This window comes from Chrysemys picta, chromosome 5 (genome assembly GCF_011386835.1).
Source record: "Chrysemys picta bellii isolate R12L10 chromosome 5, ASM1138683v2, whole genome shotgun sequence".
Classification (NCBI taxonomy): Eukaryota; Metazoa; Chordata; order Testudines; family Emydidae; genus Chrysemys; species Chrysemys picta.
Window position 1 is genome coordinate 110,960,854 of NC_088795.1, and position 20,187 is coordinate 110,981,040.

The window sequence follows — 20,187 nt, forward strand, 5'->3', positions numbered from 1 at the left end:
CTGAGACACACCAAAGCTAAACAACTTGCCAAAGATCACAGGAAGTCTGTGATGCAGCTGGGAATTGAACCTGGGTCTCAGGCTAGCACCACAAGACCTAGACTATGCTTCCTCTCTGTCCCGCTCTAATTATAACTGTAGTAGGGAATTGTCATTCAGCCCTGGTAGTTGTGTAGGCTGAAGCATATTTCTTTAATATGGCAATAGAGTACACTGGCCTTGAGTACTGAAATGCAGGGTAAGGTCAGGAAGGAAGGGTATACCCAGGCAGCATTGCAGCACCAGTCAGCTGAGCACCCCTTCTTGACAGAGAGGCTCCCATTAATAAGTCCAAGTGCCTGACTTGGCTTACTGGGATTGTGGCCTCGACAAATAGAATACCGCTTACCACTTTGCTTGCTGCATTGCAAAAATCAATTTCCTACCCTCCCTTCCCCATCTTTGCATTTATTGGTGGTGGATATTAACAGAGCTGCAGTTCATATGTTAAGTTTTGGGTTTCACAAATACTGTGGTGGCAGCTGTTTATGTGAGTCAGCTAGGCTGAAGCATTTGCGTAATGCAATGATTTAAAACTAATGAGATGGATACCTATAGACCTGGACAATTGTGCAGAGTTCTGGCACGGGTTCTTACGGAATTATGTGGTTGCTTTTTTCTGAATCAGCCTGGAATTTCTTATTCTTTTTCAATATTAATGGCTTGACAGGATCACAATTTTGGGGGATAGGTCCTGGCAGCAGAGAATCAGACTCCGTTTAGTCGGGTAGTTATTGGAGGTCCAAGGGGTGGACCTCCAATATCTGTCTCTTTTGACCTAACAGATGTCAAAAGGAAGGAGCTGAGTCCAGATTTGGATACCGCTGGTAAAGACACACCTCTGAAGCTATTATCTTGTTCTCCAGAATCTCAGCTTTCATTAACAAACAAAAACAAACAAAGAAATCCCCAGTAAAACTCTAGCTGTTGTGGTTGTGAAAAAATCCTCAAATGTGAATAATGATACAGAGATGAGAACAATAGCTGAGAGATGTGAACTGCCCCATTCAGATCAGGTAGTGATAACTCAGGACCTAGTGATATTAATGATAACATTTAAATTACTTCATTCCTCATGTAAGAAAGAAGAGGGAGGACCACAGAACAGCACAATTTACTGTGAATGGCCTCTCATTTTGGTGCCAGAAGTGGGTTGCATTTGGCCATTTTCCCCCCTCCAGTTAAGAAGGAGCCAAACTTCAGGAACCTAGCAGATCCTTTAAGAATACTGAACTTCCACACAGTGGAAGCCAAACTCAAGGAGCCTAGTGGCGCTCAGAGAGCTTCTCAAATAATTTGAACATGTATTCAATTTTCTGTGAGCAATGTCTCATTTTGGTGACTGACATGGGTAGGTCTCATTTTGTGTGCAGCGCTTGGAAGATTTTCATCTCCTTCTCCTCGACACTCCCAATCTAATGCCTGGGTTGAGCTGCCTTCTTTCCTAGGTCACCATCTTTCCTAGGAAGCATGTGTTGGCACTTGCAGGTAAGCCTAAAGCACTCTTACATGGCATGATGTCTTTCTACATAGCAGGCTGCTCTCGGTTGTGGTAGACTACTGAATAATACAATACAGGCTCTGTTAGGGCCTTGGATAGAGTAAGTGACTGAGTGAATCTGAAATTAGAGCATACTCCAGGTTTGAACATCAAAAGGGGTACAACTGGTGATAGCTTGGGTGGCTAACGCCTACCTCCTCTCACCACTGCCAGCACACGTTGCCTTAACATTTTATCCTGTTTATAAATGTAATGAAGTAGCTAGCATGTGACTAAACATCCAGTTATATCTCTCCATCCTCATTGTCCCTTGCCATTCACAGTATCTCCTTTTCTGTTCAAACAGGCAAGACAAAAGATGTTTAGTCTGGCTGGGTTGGTGCAGTGATGGCCAGAGGGTGGGTGTGCAGAGATATTTTTTCAGGAAGAAAGGAAGATAGGGACAAGATAGCTAAACAGGGGAGAGAGAAACACATGGACTGGTTTGGTGTACGGCTGTCAAGTGATTAAAAAAATTAATCGTGATTAATTGTGCAATTAATCGTGTTGTTAAACAATAATAGAATAACCTTTAAATATTTTTGGATGTTTTCTACATTTTCAAATATATTGATTTCAATTACAACACAGAATACGAAAGTGCACAGTGTTCTTTATATGAAAGCTGAACTTACAAATGTAGAAATAGGTACAAAAAAACCTGCATTCAAAAATAAAACAATGTAAAACTTTAGAGCCTACAAGTCCACTCAGTCTTGCTTCTTGTTTAGCCAATTGCTCAGACAAACAAGTTTGTTTACATTTGCGGGAGATAATGCTGCCCGCTTCTTGTTTACAATGTCACCTGAAAGTGAGATCAGGCATTCACGTGGCACTGTTGTAGCCAGTATTGCAAGATATTTACGTGCCAGATACACTAAGGATTCATATGTCACTTCATGCTTCAACTACCATTCCAGAGGACATGAGTCCATGCTGATGACGTTCTGCTTGATAATGATCCAAAGCAGTGCGGATAGATGCACGTTCATTTTCATAATCTGAGATTGATTTTCTTTTTTGGTGGTTTGGATTCTGTACTTTCCGCATTGGAGTGTTGATGTTTTAGGATTTCTGAAAGCATGCTCCACACCTCATCCCTCTCAGATTTTGGAAGGCACTTAGATTCTTAAACCAGTGCTGTAGCTATCTTTAGAAATCTCATATTGGTACTTTCTTTGCATTTTGTCAAATCTGCAGTGAAAGTGTTTTTAAAATGAACAACATGTGCTGGGTCATCATCCGAGACTGCCATAACACGAAATATATAGCAGAATGCGGGTAAAACAGAGCAGGAGACATACAATTCTCCCCCAAGGAGATCAGTCACAAATTTAATTAATGCATTATTTTTTTTAACGAGCATTATCAGCATGGAAACATGTCCTCTGGAATGGTGGCTGAAGCATGAAGGGGTGTACGAATGTTTAGCATATCTGGCACGTAAATATCTTGCAACGCTGGCTACAAAAGTGCCATCTGAACGCCTGTTCTTACTTTCAGGTAAATAAGAAGTGGGCAGCATAATCTCCTGTAAATGTAAACAAACTGGTTGGTCTTAGCGATTGGCTGAACAAGAAGTAGGTCTGAGTGGACTTGTGGGCCCTAAAGTTTTACATTGTTTTGTTTTTGAGTGCAGTTATGTAAAAAAATAAATCTACATTTGTAAGTTGCACTTTCATAATAAAGAGACTGCACTATAGTACATGTATTAGGAGAACTGAAAAATACTATTTCTTTTGTTTATTATTTCTACAGTGCAAATATTTGTAATAAAAATAATAAAATAAAGTGAGCACTGTACACTGTATTCTGTGTTTTAATTAAAATTAACATAGTTGAAAATGTAGAAAAACATCTAAAATATTTAATAAATTTCAATTGTTATTCTATTGTTTAACAGTGCAATTAAAACTGCAATTAATTGTGATTAATTTTTTGAGCTAATTGCGATTAATCGACAACTCTAGTTTGGAGCATAAGCTAGAGAGGAAGGTGGAAGGAGGAATCTGCTGGGAGAAGAGCAGCAACAAATAGGGACAGGGATACATTAGTGTAAGGAGGGGATGAAATGGGAGGGAAAGGGACACTGAGGCACAAGGAATGTAAATAGGGCCAGGATAACTGCAAGTTAAGAGTGGAAACCTTACCTTGGGTGGGGAAGGATAGCTCAGTGGTTTGAGCATTGGCCTGCTAAACCCAGGATTATGAGTTCAATCCTTGAGGGGGCCACTTAGGGATCTGGGGCAAAAATCAGTACTTGGTCCTGCTAGTGAAGGCAGGGGGCTGGACTCAATGACATTTCGGGGTCCCTTCCAGTTCTATGAGATAGGTATATCTCCATATATTTTATATTTATTTATTTTATTTAAACAACAAATAGCAGGCAGCATGAAGCAGCCAGGTGGGGGGTGGGGTGGGGGGGGGGCATCAGCAACTGGGAAGGAGGCCATAATGGAAGGGGAGGAAGGGTCCTGGAGGAAATCTCCAGTGAGGCAGTAGGAGCATCCAAGAGTAAAATCCTAGAGGCGCCCCAGGTAAGGGCAGCAGAAGCAAGGAAAATCAACTTGTGGCTTGAAATATTCTGTATCCCAATGCCATTCCCTCATATCTGATAGAGACAGGCAGCTCCAAAAACTAGCATTGCCTGGCGACATTCATGTCTAGAAGTTAAAGTCGTCCCAGAACTCTAACTACACATCCAAAGGCTCTGGACATGTCCAACTAAAAGTCAGGATGTGAATTGGGTATAGAATACTAGTGACGGCTCTGTGCCTCCATAAGCGAGAGGAATTCATTAGCAGATGGTTAACTGGATTTTTGACTGCTTTGCACCACTGACATGGTCAAAAAGATCAGCATCCAGAATCTGGCCATTGTACTGAGAGTCAACAAATAGGCTCAGCTTAGCTTTCTCCCATGAGGAATGAGCATGTGCAGGACTCTCTGGCCCGCTATGGTGGACCCTACCAATATGGGTCCCATCCACAAGTTTTGCTGCCTTCAGAACTAGCCCCAAATAAAATTAGTTCATAATAAGATTTATGCCCCCTTGTCAGAGATCAAAATGTAGTAAGTCAGGTGACCAATCATACAGCTCAGATACTGAACAGCAAATACTTGAAGAAATACAGGCAGCTACCCACAGACTGAGATTTGTGTGCACCAAACATTTAAATAACTTCAAGTAACACACAAATAAGATTACAATAGCAGTCTGTTTGTTAAAAGAAACTGGGCTAAATCACAGAATATTTTAGTCATCATCAATTGTCCATCAAGTTCTGAGTTGGAAAAGCACCCAAAGTTAAGTGAAAGAAAGTAAGAAATTTATTAAGGAAATGCTAAAACACATTTAAAATCTAATGGAAAAGAAAAGATACGTAGAATAATAACACCATATAGTTTGAGACACCATTCCTATGTCACATACAAATAACATTTTTAGACATACACAAGTGAATCTTACAAGCTAGAACATGACATAAGAGACAAAGAAACAAGAAGTAGAACAGAAAAGGTCACAATGTACACTCTTTGTATGACCTATGACAGCACTTATTTATACTTAGTTATATAATAAAAAATGCAGCAAATTAATATTTTGTGATTCTTTGTTCTTTATTTTTTCCTCAAGTACTTATTGGGGTTGAAGATTTATTAATTCCTTATGGGTTTCCACGTTTGTTGTTACATAAAATAAGTTTTTTCAAAATAAAATAACTACTTACAGTAACCTAAGTGATTTCAACCCATCAAATGTCCGTGCAGGGATACACCTCAGACGGTTGTAACTAAGAATTCTGAAAGCATATAAAATAACAAACAAGTAAACAAACAAACAAATACATACAATGCAGAGCATGATCAAATGTACCTTTTGCATTCATAGCCAGTTAGGAAACAGTTATCTTACAGCCTCCAAATCAAGCAAGTTTTAATATTAACGGGTTGCCTTTTCTTTTCAAGACAATAAACACTAATGTTTTCAAACATTCATTGTTATACATTTAAACTTACAAGGTGAGCAGCTGAGTCATGTTGCTGAAGCTCTGGTTAGAAAGAGTGCTGATTCTGTTGTTACTTAAATCTCTATAAAAAATAAATTCAGAAATTCAGTCCTTAAAATGACTGCACAAATTCTGAAACACCACACTCTAGAACTGAAATAGCACATTATTTTTATTAGTAGAGGTAGTATTGTTATTAATATTGATATTTTAAATAACGCCTTTTATTGTCACATGCCACGTACAAGCCAAGCAAGAGCTTACATTGATAAATGAAAAGTATTTTCATTTCAAGGGATAAAAGGCCAAGCAATTCAGTGTCTTGCATTCTTATACAATGCCAGTGTCCATCATGCTTTAGTCTTTAAGGTGCCACCAGACTCCTTGTTGTTTTTGTAGATACAGACTAACACGGCTACCCCCTGATACTCTACTAAGACTATAATCTTACAGTGGTAAAATGAAACTAGCAGGTGAACTGGGAATGTAGGTAGATAATTTTAAGTGGGAATCTTTCTAGCTACCTCCCTAATGGAATATGAATAAGTATTACCTGACACCCTTAATCTGGAGGTCCCAAAGCATAGGTACAACTATTTTAAACAAGTTCCCCCCCACCCCCCCAAAACTTGTGCCTGGGTTCCAATGCTCCTATAACATGTGAAATCTTGGGTCTACATGGGTGAAAGTTTTGAAGTCCTTGTCGCCGCTCCATATTCTAATGAAGTCTTTTTTTTTTTTTAATTTAAATTTAAGAAGGCTGGTGTTTGGAGAAAGAAGCTTTGAAGAGCACTGTGCTTGGTGGGGAAAGTTTGGAAATGAATCATGCTGAGAGAAGCTGTAGTAGTTTCTACTTTCTCCTACTGTTGTTCTACTGTCTCTTAGCTTTGTTTATCTTGGTTATTTCATTATTGTTCTTTAGAGTATTCTTTGGCATTAGCTTCTGAGGGGTCTTAATATTTTAGCTGTGATTGTCTAGCACTATTATTGAATAAGCAATGGCAGAAATGGTGTGCAACAGGCTTCTTCATCAGAATTTGCCATTAGAGAACCTAAGAAGACAAACCTACAATGTACCCATCAACATGTCAGCCAAGTGCAATGGAGCATAATCTATTTGTACCAGAAAGAGAAAAGAAAAGAAGGAGGATGGTCTGAGACACAGAAGACCCAGATTCAATTCCCTACTGTGTGACCCTGGGTATGTTACTAAGGGTTTGTCTATACGGTGGGGTAATGCATTTATGGAGGTCTGATTTCTAAGGCACACTAACATGTTGCGCATTAATTGATCTGTGTTGACCCTGCTGCTGCACGTTAGAGATTAACACAGTAGTGTTCCAAACAGCACTACGTTAAAGCACGCCAGCAGGATCTATCTTGTCAACTGTGTAGACAAGCCTTCAGTCTCTTGTGGCTCTATTTCCCCATATGTCAAATGGGGATAAATAATACTTCCCTACTTCACAGCAGTGAGAGTGAGAATAAATACAATAAAGATTGTGAGTAACTCAAATAATTCAGTAATGGGTCCCATATACTGATGGGCAGGATCCCCTGGGAGAACAACATGAGGGGCAAAGGAGTCCAGGAGAGCTGGCTGTATTTTAAAGCATCCTTATTGAGGTTGCAGGAACAAACCATTGAGTCTATGAGTCTATGAAATCAGGAAGGCCAAATCACACTTGGAGTTGCAGCTAGCAAGAGATGTTAAGAGTAACAGGAAGGGTTTCTTCAGGTATGTTAGCAACAAGAAGAAAGTCAAGAGAAGTGTGGACCCCTTATTGAATGAGGGAGGCTACCTAGTGACAGAGGATGTGGAAAAAGCTAATGTACTCAATGCTTTTTTTTTGCCTCTGTCCTCACGAACAAGGTCAGCTCCCAGACTGCTGCACTGGGCAGCACAGTATGGGGAGGAGGTGACCAGCCCTCTGTGGAGAAAGAAGTGGTTCGGGACTATTTAGAAAAGCTGGACAAGCACAAATCCATGGGGCCGGATGCGCTGCATTCGAGGGTGCTAAAGGAGTTGGCAGATGTGATTGCAGAGCCATTGGCCATTATCTTTGAAAACTCATGGCGATCGGGGGAAGTCCCGGATGACTGGAAAAAGGATCCGGGGAACTACAGGCCAGTCAGCCTCACATCAGCCCCTGGAAAAATCATGGAGCAGGTCCTCAAGGAATCAATTCGGAAGCACTTTGAGGAGAGGAAAGTGATCAGGAACAGTCAGCATGGATTCACTAAGGGCAAGTCATGCCTGACTAACCTAATTGCCTTCTATGAGGAGATAACTGGGTTTGTGGATGAGGGGAAAGCAGTGGATGTGTTATTCCTTGACTTTAGCAAAGCTTTTGATACAGTCTCCCACAGTATTCTTGCCAGCAAGTTCAAGAAGTATGGGCTGAATGAATGGACTATAAGGTGGATAGAAAGCTGGCGAGATCGTCGGGCTCAATGGGTAGTGATCAATAGCTCCATGTCTAGTTGGCAGCCGGTATCAAGCAGAGTGCCTCAAGGGTCGGTCCTGGGACCGGTTTTATTTAATATCTTCATTAATGATCTGGAGGATGGTGTGGACTGCACTCTCAGCAAGTTTGCAGATGACACTAAATTGGGAGGAGTGGTAGATATGCTGGGGGGTAGGGATAGGATACAGAGGGACCTAGACAAATTGGAGGATTGGGCCAAAAGAAACCTGATGAGGTTCGACAAGGACAAGTGCAGAGTCCAGCACTTAGGACGGAAGAATCCCATGCACTGCTACAGACTAGGGACCGAATGGCTAGGCAGCAGTTCTGCAGAAAAGGACCTAGGGATTACAGTGGACGAGAAGCTGGATATGAGTCAACAGTGTGCCCTTGTTGCCAAGAAGGCTAACGGCATTTTGGGCTGTATAAGTAGGGGCATTGCCAGCAGGTCAAGGGACGTGATCGTTCCCCTCTATTTGACATTGGTAAGACGTCATCTGTGTCCAGTTTTGGTCCCCACACTACAAGAAGGATGTGGAAAAATTGAAAAGAGTCCAGCAGAGGGCAACAAAAATGATTAGGGGGCTGGAGCACATGACTTATGAGGAGAGGCTGAGGGAACTGGGATTGTTTAGTCTGCAGAAGAGAAGAATGAGGGCGGATTTGATAACTGCTTTCAACTACCTGAAAGGGGGTTCCAAAGAGGATGGCTCTAGACTGTTCTCAGTTGTAGCAGATGACAGAACAAGGAGTAATGGTCTCAAGTTGCAGCGGGGGAGGTTTAGGTTGGATATTAGGAAAAACTTTTTCACTAGGAGGGTGGTGAAGCACTGGAATGGGTTACTTAGGGAGGTAGTGGAATCTCCTTCCTTAGAGGTTTTTAAGGTCAGGCTTGACAAAGCCCTGGCTGGGATGATTTATTGGGGAATTGGTCCTGCTTTGAGCAGGGGGTTGGACGAGATGACCTGAGGTTCCTTCCAACTCTGATATTCTATGATATATGTTCATTACTCCATTTGTGTATTGTTTAATGCTGTACAGGAACTCTGTAACTCAGGAAGCAATGGAAACTTAAGCTGTAAGTCATGATGCTACTGGAATGATGATTGACCTGGGCACATTTATGGTAAGTTGACACAGTTATCCATTTCCTGTCTATGAAGGTTAAAAACATACCTAACACGTGTCTATGAAACAAGAATACCTGAATCATCTGGATCCTTTTTAATGTATACAGGGAAAGAGAGGAATTTATAGATCATCTTTCAATACCAAGAGAGATTGTCCAAAAATGTAATACATGGCTTTGTACTTTTGGAAATATCTACCCAGAATTTCAAAATATTAATGTACTTATACTGCTTATCATTTACTGAACGATTTTGCTGCTTATGCTTTTTGCATTTGTACTCTATCAACATTATTTATTGAAATACCAGCCTGAATGACTAGTTACAATAAATCTGATATTGTAATTTGCATTTGTTTTATGAGCATTCAACATTACATACACATAAGAAGATAAGAACGGCCCTACTAGGTGAGACCAAGGGTCAATCTAGCCAAGTATCCTGTCTTCTGACAGGGGCCAATGCCCAGTGCCCCAGAGGGAATGAACAGAACAGGTAATCATCAAGTGGCCCATCCCCAGTCACTCATTCCCAGCTTCTGGCAAACAGCGGCTAGGGACACCATTCCCGCACAGTATACAGTACAGAATTGATCATCACTATTTCAAACAATCAAACCTTCAGACACCCTCTTTGTGGGCCAATATGACGGAGGAGTGCTTATCACTACAGCAAACAGTAACCAACATGCATGCTCTTTACAGGCCTGTATACTGCAAGGTAGGTCTCATACACCTCCTGTTGCACAAATCCACAAACACTCCATGCAGGGCTAGATTGCATACATTTGAGAATAGTGCAATTGCTGATGCTATTTGGAAATTTTGTGAAAATGAGATGTATCTATTTTCTAAATTTGAAGTATGGACCATTTAGTCTAGAATAAGGCATACAAAAGGACCTGGGACATTTTCAGAATGTTACATTGATTTAGTTTGCTTTACGCAAGAAAACTGGCAGCCATTTTGTTGCCCTAATTTTTAATTTGTGGTTCCTCCTATGCCACAAGGTACTTCAAAACATTACGAGATTTATCCCCAGCTGATCCACTGAATTCAGTGGAACTTATGACAATTTGCATCAGCTGAGGATCTGCCCATACGTATCACAGGGAAAGTAGTATTATCTCTGTTTTACAAAGGCATCAACTGAGGCATAAAGAGCTTTTTGTTCAAGAGGTTTGATCAAAATTGCACAGTGAGTCAGCAGCAGAGCTAGGAATAAAAATGAAGCGTCCTGACTAAATTCCCTTCTCCAACCACTAGACCATCAATTGTGGCAGGCTGCCCAATTGCAGAGATGTAGCATTATGTGTTTCAAACAAACTACAACATCTTTTCTCTGTAATTGAAATAATTTCATGCCTTTATTGAGGCTAATCATGTATGTCTATGTGACAATGTACTGAAGCTGTCATACTCTAATGCATATTTGTGAGAGTTTCACAATCTTTTCAGGTTTACTATAATTCCTGCCTATTTACCTTGCAATAAAATGTGTTGTGATCACTGGACTAAAAATATCCCATTTATAAAATGTGCCTTGGGGCTATATTTGTTAAAAGGTTGGTTACATTTTATGTTTTGCTTGTAACTGTTTCATTAAATGGAAGAGCAGCTTTTTGATCAATCCCACACAAAAAGATGCTCTAAAGTTACTTACATAAGTGTTAAATGTTTGTAGTTAGAAAGTTCCTTGGGAACAAGGGTAAACTGGTTTCCATCCAAATAACTACAACAGAAAAATAAAATAATGAAGTATTATTCATCTAATTAAAAGATCAATACCTTCCAGCAAGACAATAGTTAGGAGTAAAGTAATAAATAAGGTTGAGACAGGTGCTTTAAAAGTACATGTGAATACATAAAGTTTCAGCTTACTACCGCAGTTGCTTATAGTTTTACCTTCTTCAACATCAGGATGACATGATGGCTGGGGAATAGATGGGATCAGCTGCCTAAGAGCCAGATGTATCTTGTGAAGTAAAGAGCACATCAGGCTTATACAAGTCATTTTAATGTGGTTCACTGGATTTTATGCTACCGTAAATAGAAACAGAACTTGACAGCTACAAGCGACATTATTATCCCAATCTGGTCCTTCATAGTGGGTATAGCTACACATCAATAATACAAATTTAATGTTGGACAAAAATGGTGAATGAGTTTGCTGAGGTAGCTGCTTCTGGCCCCAGCTCTAATAGTTAACCTATTATGTCATACCTGCAATCATAGGAATATCATGACTGGCTGGAGTACCAGACTTGTTAGGCACATAAGTGATGGATCCCAAATCCTCTGAGCAGTTGTGAACACCACAGCTGGTGAAGGAGAATCAAAGACCACAAGGGGAAAACACCCTCCAAAAAGCAGGAATGGGAACACAGGAGTGCTGCAGACAGCCTCAGTTGATTTAGGTCAGAAGCAAAGAATCCTGATGGGATATGCACCGGTGATTCAGATAGCTTGCCAAATGGGTTGGTTGGTGGCTGGGCCCAGGTTCACACAGCTCTGATGGCTGTGAATATAAAACCTCATTCCTGTTGTCTATATCTAGCAGGTCCAACTTTGACAGCTATTGTGATTCAGCATGTGTTACACAGAGATGACCACAGATATGGATATGTGTGTAGATGGATATTTATCTACATTTAGCTAAATAAACTTGTTAACAATTTTAATTGCTTTCAAATAATAATTGAGGATCTCCCATATTTTAAGTTGCTTATAATGGAGGGGTATGCAATTATACTTTGTTTATTGCTTTACAGAGCATTAGAGATGATAAAATGTTGGAATTTTCATTTTGGTTTGTTTGGGACTGTGGAGAAGATTAGGGAATGTGTTAGGTTTATATTATGTTAAGTATGAGCACATGGGAGGCAAAATATGTTGGACGTGAAATAGTGGTTTGAAACCTAAGGACTCTGAGGGCTTATTGGGTTGCTGGAGGCCATCCCAGAATGTTGGTTTGAATGTCAGCAGTGGGAGAAGGACCACTGGAGGAGGGAGAGTGGAGACTTGCTAGCTTGAGCTAATTTTGGTCAGGCTAGCTGAAGTTGCCAAAACAGGTCTCTCCAATTTCCAGAGACTGGTCCATCAGGGATGTAGAAGTCTGGGCTGCTGAGAGGGTTGCAGTGAGACCAGACTGGGAGAATATCAGACTCCCTGGCTTACGAACAGGAAACCAGAAGATTTTCCTGGGCTTGACAAGGACACTGGGCAGCACTTCCAGAGTTCATTCACAGATTTTAATTGTAGATAATAAATTACAAGTTTGTTAATTCAGTTTGGAGTGTAGCTGTGGTGAATGGGGATTTCTGCAGCGATCTTCGAAGAACATCTACCGTACTTACCAGGGGAAGGGATCCCTGCTCCTGGTGAGGACAGCACAAGATAAAATTTCTAAATGAGAAACTTATTGGGCACAGGTAACTGATACTGAGCTGTAGGTAACCCAGCATTGTGACACTGACCTTCCTTCATTTCTCCTCTGACTAGCAAGCTATGTGTGATAGAGGAGATTATAGGTTGGCCATATGTGGTACTTTGAGAACCTAATGGATCTAGCTGAGGGTGCACAGCAGATTTTTTTTGCAGCCTCTGTCCAGGTATATGGTGTCTAGCTCATTTGTATTGCCTTCTTCCACATCCACAGACCAGTTATTATTGTATTTTGCCAACTTTGATATTTACTTCTGAACAATTTTACAAATATACATCAAAAATACTACATATATGGCAGGAAATGAATTTTTTAACACTTTATTAAGAGGTTAAAAACAAAGATAATTTAAAAAACTTTATTGAAGGAGTAAGGTACTGTATATCGTGATAAAATCAATGAGGTTGGAAGAAAACGTTAACAATTTATTATTTTATCTGTATCATTAAAAATAAGCTTTCACCAGTTATAATTTTCTTCTTGGTTGCAAAAACCATTACTTGTTTGAATGAAGGAAATATTAGGACAATTACATAAAGGAGATCACATGTTAGAACGTGTATGCATTTTAATGAACAAGAAGAACTGATCAGGATGCAACTGCAAGCAGAAAACCAACTCCTTCGTTTTCTCATTTTTTTTAAAAAAATACAGTGAGCTGCATGCACACTTTGGACACTAACTTAGGTGCACAAAACTGCATGTAAAGGACTTATCAGTCACAAAAGGTGTTGCAGTCCATATAAATCTCTTTATATGTACAATCTTACAAGTCATTGCTCCTAAATGTAGGTCAAATTGTATCTATCAGGCAGCAACTTTGTTTAATTAAGGTACTTCTTAAAAACACTGATAGCATAGGTGATCATTTTCTTTACTAGAATGTCAGTAGGAATTCTCACTAGCTTCTCTTTGGGAATGACAGATGCATTTGTTATAGTATCCTGTTTTTACCATCAAACTACTGATGGATGTTTTAGAAACTTCTGAATAATTGTAGTTGTAAAACAAAGAAGCTATTAAAGTGTTAAAGTGCACACTTAAGATGCCTTCCAAAGCAAATATTTACATTAATTATTTTAAATATTAAACAGAGTGGACGGAAGATACTTCAAAGCCTTCCTGTGTGTTTAATGATTAACTGCAACTATTTGTAATAAGAGGAGATGATGAAATATTAAAAGGTATTTATTATTGTTGAGTTTTTCTGGATGTTTCTTTAAATCTCAAAATATATAAGATGAAGTTTCAAAGAAGTCATAACCCATTTTCTAAATTTGTTTCTGAAATTTTACATTCTTTTGTGTATAAAATTTGGGTTGCCTCAAAATCTTTGAAGTGCATATACATAGAGCATTTTCACATTCAAAACTGAGTAGCTAGCTATCTGCAAAAGCAATCTGTACCCACAATTATATCTAGAATTACCAATTCCTTTGGAATCTAAAGACTTGAAGTTGGAAAATAAATACCCAAGATCGTAGGTACAATTTTAGAGGATATTTCTGCAACTCTGCTTTACAATATTCACAAAAGAATCTTTACTATTTTTCCAATAACCAAGCCTCCACTGGAGAAATTCATTTATTAAAAATTACTCTTTTCATTAAATATGTCACTAAAAATTCCTTAGACTATTAAAACAATTAGAATTTTAAATAGCTAATTGTCTTGATGCTATTTATGTTATTTACTTTCTGCATTTCTTCCATGTTGGACAATGAAAATTCAATGTGACATTTTCTCTGTAAGCAAAAAAATGTACCCTAAATGTGCACTCACAGATCTCTAGCTACTATATTAAAAAAACTTAGCTAATCATAACAATATTAGAATTTCTAGAAATACTAGAATAATACACAATTATATGGGCCTTTTTACCATTATAAATAGGACTTTTTTGTTATTAAATTCTTTTTATTAAGATTTCCTTGGTTGACTTACAGGTCTTAGTATCTAACAAGTGATAAAGTCTCAAACTCCAGCTGATTGATAAATGTCATTTCTTCATTTTGCCTACTTACTCTGCCTCTCATTCTTGAATCAGACAATGTGACTCTGAACTTGGCATTTAAGAAAAGGAAGAACTTGTGCTACTTACAGTTCAGTTACATCTTTTGGGATGCCTTTGGGCAAAACCTTAAGACCTTTGTTGCTGCAGCGAACCACAGTATCTAGGCAAGTACATTCTGCGGGACAGCGAGACAATGGAGAGCAACTGTTGTCATCATTCCCTGGTTAGTGAAAGAAACAGATAAATAAAGCTTTGCTCTGAAGAGAGCTCTTAAGAATTGGCAAGAATTTAACATACTGTATTTAATTCTACTTAACAGACATGAAGGTTCTGCACTGCAGTAGCTCTGTGGATGGAAATCATTAAGTTATCACTTTTAACTACATTTCAAATTATATTATTTATTTAGTATAACACTGTTTTAGTATCTATGAGTCATATTCTTTAGAAAAAGCCTCTAAGGTCACAATTCCTAAACACAATATGATAAAGTAATATATACACTGATTTCTAAAAAATTACAATAATTTAAAGTAAATAAAGACAGCATATTATTTATTAGGGAAAAGTTATACATTTGAGTATCAGCAAACATACAATTAACCTTGGAATTAGAAGGATTGGGATGTAAGAGAGGCGAGTAGCAGATTATTCAAATATTTGCAGAGAAATATAAAAAATCAATAAGTAACAGGCAGACTGAGCAATAGTAATATAATATTTGAATATTTAGCCTGAAAGAAAGTATTGAATTCAAGTGTCAGTGTTTGAAAATATTTTCATTTGTACAACTGTTTTTGGTCCAATTATCTCAGTCTCCATTTTACCTCAAAATACCAATTTACAGTATTGCACTGTTATTTTCAAAAGGCTTGTTGACCGATGTATATGAACAGCTGCATGCTTTTTAATCATCTCAAATTGTGTGCATTCTGCTTCTAGAATAGACATGATTATACAGGAGTTAAATTTGGATCACAGTGAACATTTATTAAATTAAAAAAAAGAGTGCCTGTAATATGGACCACCTAATCTATGGCATGTTTATATGTATGAGAGCTGCAGAACTACACTACTCTGACAGATCCAATATGTATTTCTTACCATCATCACAAGTAAAATCTTGAATTGCCACATCCTGGATGGGAATCTCTTTTAGGAAGTAGGGTTTCTGACAGCGAGGGTTTCCAGTTACAATGCGTTTCTTCCTCAGCCAATCTCCCAGCCACGCCAGGTGGCAGTTACAGTTGAAAGGATTGGCCAGCAGGTTTCTGAGAACCACATGCAAACAATACATAATTTAGTTTCAATGATGTAACTTTGTTTTCATTTTAAAAAACACAATGTGTATTTTCAAGAAGTTAAACCTAAATGAAATTCCGCAAACAATTCCATATGCAAACCAAAGCTGAGAGCAGCAATTTAGAATTTGTGCATCTTGATATAGTTTGTGAATCTTGATATAGTTCACTTAGAAATAATTTAAATCTGTCAGAGAGCTGACTTGCTGTCAAACTACTCTGCACTGATAAAGCAGTAACTTAATATAGAGATGAAAGCTGATTACTTTATATTATTAGCTTTAACCTGATAACAGCTATTTCATTAATTTGTCATCTCAAGATTTCCATCTTTTATTTGCTCCAGAGAATAAGTTCTCATCTAAACTGACAGCTAAGTTGATTACATGCCAGTTATAAAAATGAATTTACTTCTACAAGTCTGAGTACTTTTGGCATCTCCTCACTTCACCACAAACCTATTGACAATTCCATTATTTAGAAACATGTCATCTTTAATATGCACAAATTAGTCACTAGCTGTAAAGTGTCTCATTTTATGTGGAAAGAGGATTAAGTACTTTACTGAGCGATGCTTCCCACAGTAATTACTTCTTTGGTAACCTGACTTCCTTAAACAGGCACTTTTTTTCCTTCTCTTCTCCTCCCTTTTCCTTCTTTTCCTCCCACTGAATTAAAAAAAGATTTGAAGGCAGACAACCCTTTGAAAATGTATTATTTCTAATACAGCCATTTCTTTTCACAGAAAATTGGACTGTAGATTAACGCTCCATCATACAGCAAGTCTGAATTAAGTTCCAAGGTAGGATTTAGACTATACATGAACTGCAGTTTCAAAAAGTTGAACACCACAGTGTGAAGAATGCCAATGGCCATGTCATAATAGGGCTTCCACAACTGGTCCAACCAGTGGAACTTGGCAACCATGGCGAACTGCTTCTTCTAAAAACCTTGGTGTAAACAAAGGAACACAGGACCTGGAAGGGACCTGGAAGGGACCCTCTGGGTCACTGAGTCGAGTCCCCTACTATGCGGGCAATCCTGTCATATAATTTCATTCACAAATTTATCAAGCTCCATCTTAAAACTAGTTAGCTTGCCCCCTCTACTCCTTTTACAAGGCTGCTCCAGAACCTCACTCGTCTTATGGTTAGAAACCTTCTTATAATCCTCAGTCTATATTTGTTCATGCCCCTTTATACACATTTTACCCTACTGTTTACCCCCCCACACACACCTGTGCCTCTCTAAATATTTATAGAGAGCCATCATAGATTCTCAGTTAGCCTTTGTTTTGCAAGGCAAAACAAGACAAGCTCTTTTAGTCTCCACTCACATGAGAGGTCCTGCATTCCCCTGATCATCCTAGTAGCCCTTCTCTGCATCTGTTCCAGTCTGAATTCATCTTTCTTGAATATGGGTGACCAGAATTGTACATAGTATTCAAGATGAGGTCTTACCAGTGCCTTGTGCAATGGCATTAATACTTCCTAACTCTACTGGAAATACATATAAGGATCACATTTGCTACTGCTGCTACTTTTTTAAACAGACACCTCGCACTCGTGGCTTATATTCTTCCGGTGATTGACTAATACAGCCAAATCTTTCTCTTTCTCTGTTGTTTCCAACTGATTAACAGTTTATAGCAGAAATTCTTGTTATTAGTTCGTAAGTGCATGCCACTGCACTTCATACTATTAAATTTCAATCTATTTCTATTACTCTAGTCCTCTAGGTCATCCAATTCTTCCTGTATGATATTTTGATCCTCCTCTGCATGGACAATGCCTCTAAACTTTCTGTCATCAGCAAATTTCATTAGCACTTTTCTACTTTTTGTGCCAAGGCCATTATTGAAATGTATTAAATAACATCAGTCCCAAGATATTAAAGAAATTACTGTCTGTGTCAAGTAACACATCACTGAGGCCTGGTCTACACTTGGAGGTTATGTCGAATTTAGCAGCGTTAACTAGAATTAACTAGTCCTGCACCCGTCCACACAACGAAGCTATTTATTTCGACATAGAGGTCTCTTTAAATCGATTTCTGTACTCCTCCCCAATGAGGGGAGTAGCGCTAAATTCGACATGGCCATGTCGAATTAGGGTAGGTGTGGATGGAATTCGACGCTAACAGCTCCAGGAGCTATCCCACAGTGCACCACTCTGTTGACGCTCTGGACAGCAGTCCGAGCTCGGATGCTCTAACCAGCCACCAGCCACACAGGAAAAGCCCCGGGAAAATTTGAATTCCTTTTCCTGTCTGGCCAGTTTGAATCTCATTTCCTGTTTGGACATCGTGGCGAGCTCAGCAGCACTGGCAACGATACAGAGCTCTCCAGCAGAGGTGACCATGCAATCGCAGAATAGAAAGAGGGCCCCAGCATGGACTGATCGGGAAGTCTTGGATCTGATCACTGTGTGGGGCGATGAGTCCGTGCTTTCGGAACTGCGATTGAAAAAACGGAATGCGAAGATCTACGAGAAGATCTCAAAAGCCATGACAGAGAGAGGATACAGCCGGGATGCAACGCAGTGCCGCGTGAAAATCAAGGAGCTGAGACAAGGGTACCAGAAGACCGAAGCGTCAAACGGACGCTCCGGATCCCAGCCCCAGACATGCCGTTTCTACGAGGCACTGCATTCCATTCTAGGTGCGGCCGCCACCACTACCCCCCCACTGTCCGTGGACTCTGACGATGGGGTATTGTCGACGGACGCTTCCTCGGAGATGTTCGTGGACGGGGAAGATGAGGAAGGAGATGAGGAGGACGAGGCAGTCGACAGCGCTTTCAACACTGATTTCACCGACAACCAGGATCTCTTCATCACCCTCACGGAGATCCCCTACCAACTCTCCCAAGGCGGTAACCCGGACCGTCAATCAGGGTTTTAGTCCTTGCCAGTGCAGCTACTGGAAAAGTTTGTCAACATGTCTGGTTTTTCATGATTAGTTTGCCCTAGGCGCTTTAGTTTTTAGTCCTTGCCAGTGCAGCTACTGGAAAATTCTGTCAATATGTCCGGGGATAGAGCAGAAATCCTCCTCGGACATCTCCACGAAGCTCTCCTGGAGGTATTGTGAAAGCCTTTGCATCAGGTTCCTGGGGACAGCGGCCTTATTGCGTCCTCCATGATAGGAAACTTTTCCGCGCCAGGCTATCAGCAAGTACTCCGGGATCATTGCCTCGCAAAGCATGGCGGCATACGGCCCTGGTGTTTGCTGGCATTCACGCAGCATGCGGTCTTTCTCTGTCTCCGAAATCCTCATCAGAGTGATCTCACTCATGGTGACCTGCTTTGAATTAGGGGAATGTTAGTATTGGGACTGATTGCCTGTTCCTTTACATAACTGTAACCGGCAGTTTAAAGCCACGCGGTGGAGGTGGGACAGGGGCAGCAAGCAGGGATCTTTCCCAGGGACAACTGCGAGGGGGGTGGGACAGGGGCAGAGTTCATGCTGGCCGAATTGCCAGCAGCAGGAACTGGCCAACGCTCGGAGCATTGCTTGGAACGTGAAAGGTTTAAAGCTATAAATTAAGCTTTAAGCAGCCAAAAGTCTACGGCTTACCATGTCCGCCTGCTAGCCGAATTCCGTTGTCCGGCCCTGCTTGTGTGATCTGTACAGCAAGACCCCAGGCACTCAATGGGAAGGCCGAAAATTCGACCTTGTACTGAGTGCGCATGTGATAGGTACTGTGCATGGTCTTGTTCACAGAGAAAAGACGGTTACTCACCGTTGTAACTGTTGTTCTTCGAGATGTGTTGCTCATATCCATTCCATTAGGTGTGCGCGCGCCGCGTGCACGATCGTCGGAAAATTTTCTACCCTAGCAACACCGGCGGGTCGGCTGTGGAGCCCCCTAGAGTGGCGCCTTCATGGCGCTGAATATATACCCCAGCCGACCCGGCGCCCCCTCAGTTCCTTCTTGCCGGCTACTCCGACAGTGGGGGAGGGGGGCGGGTTTGGAATGGATATGAGCAACACATCTCGAAGAACAACAGTTACAACGGTGAGTAACCGTCTTTTCTTCTTCGAGTGCTTGCTCATATCCATTCCATTAGGTGACTCCCAAGCCCAACTTAGGTGGTGGGGTCGGAGTGAGACATTGCTGTGTGCAAAACCGCTGATCCGAAGGCAGCATCGTCCCTGGACTGCTGCACTAGTGCATAGTGAGCTGTAAACGTGTGGACTGATGACCAAACCGCCGCTCTACAAATGTCCTGGATCGGAACTTG

At 40.3% G+C, this 20,187-nt stretch overlaps 1 protein-coding gene across 10 annotated transcripts in view; it reads right to left on the reverse strand.

The window, feature by feature from the left end:
• SLIT2 (slit guidance ligand 2) overlaps positions 1-20,187 on the reverse strand; it is a 437,206-nt gene that overhangs the window by 64,751 nt on the left and 352,268 nt on the right. For all 10 annotated transcript variants that reach the window (XM_065598181.1, XM_065598179.1, XM_065598177.1 and 7 more), the window contains 5 exons: positions 15,750-15,916; positions 14,733-14,865; positions 10,850-10,918; positions 5,600-5,671; positions 5,311-5,382 (listed from right to left, as the gene is read on the reverse strand). In XM_065598181.1, the coding sequence (XP_065454253.1) occupies positions 5,311-5,382; positions 5,600-5,671; positions 10,850-10,918; positions 14,733-14,865; positions 15,750-15,916 (513 nt within the window). The remainder of the gene's footprint in view (positions 1-5,310; positions 5,383-5,599; positions 5,672-10,849; positions 10,919-14,732; positions 14,866-15,749; positions 15,917-20,187) is intronic.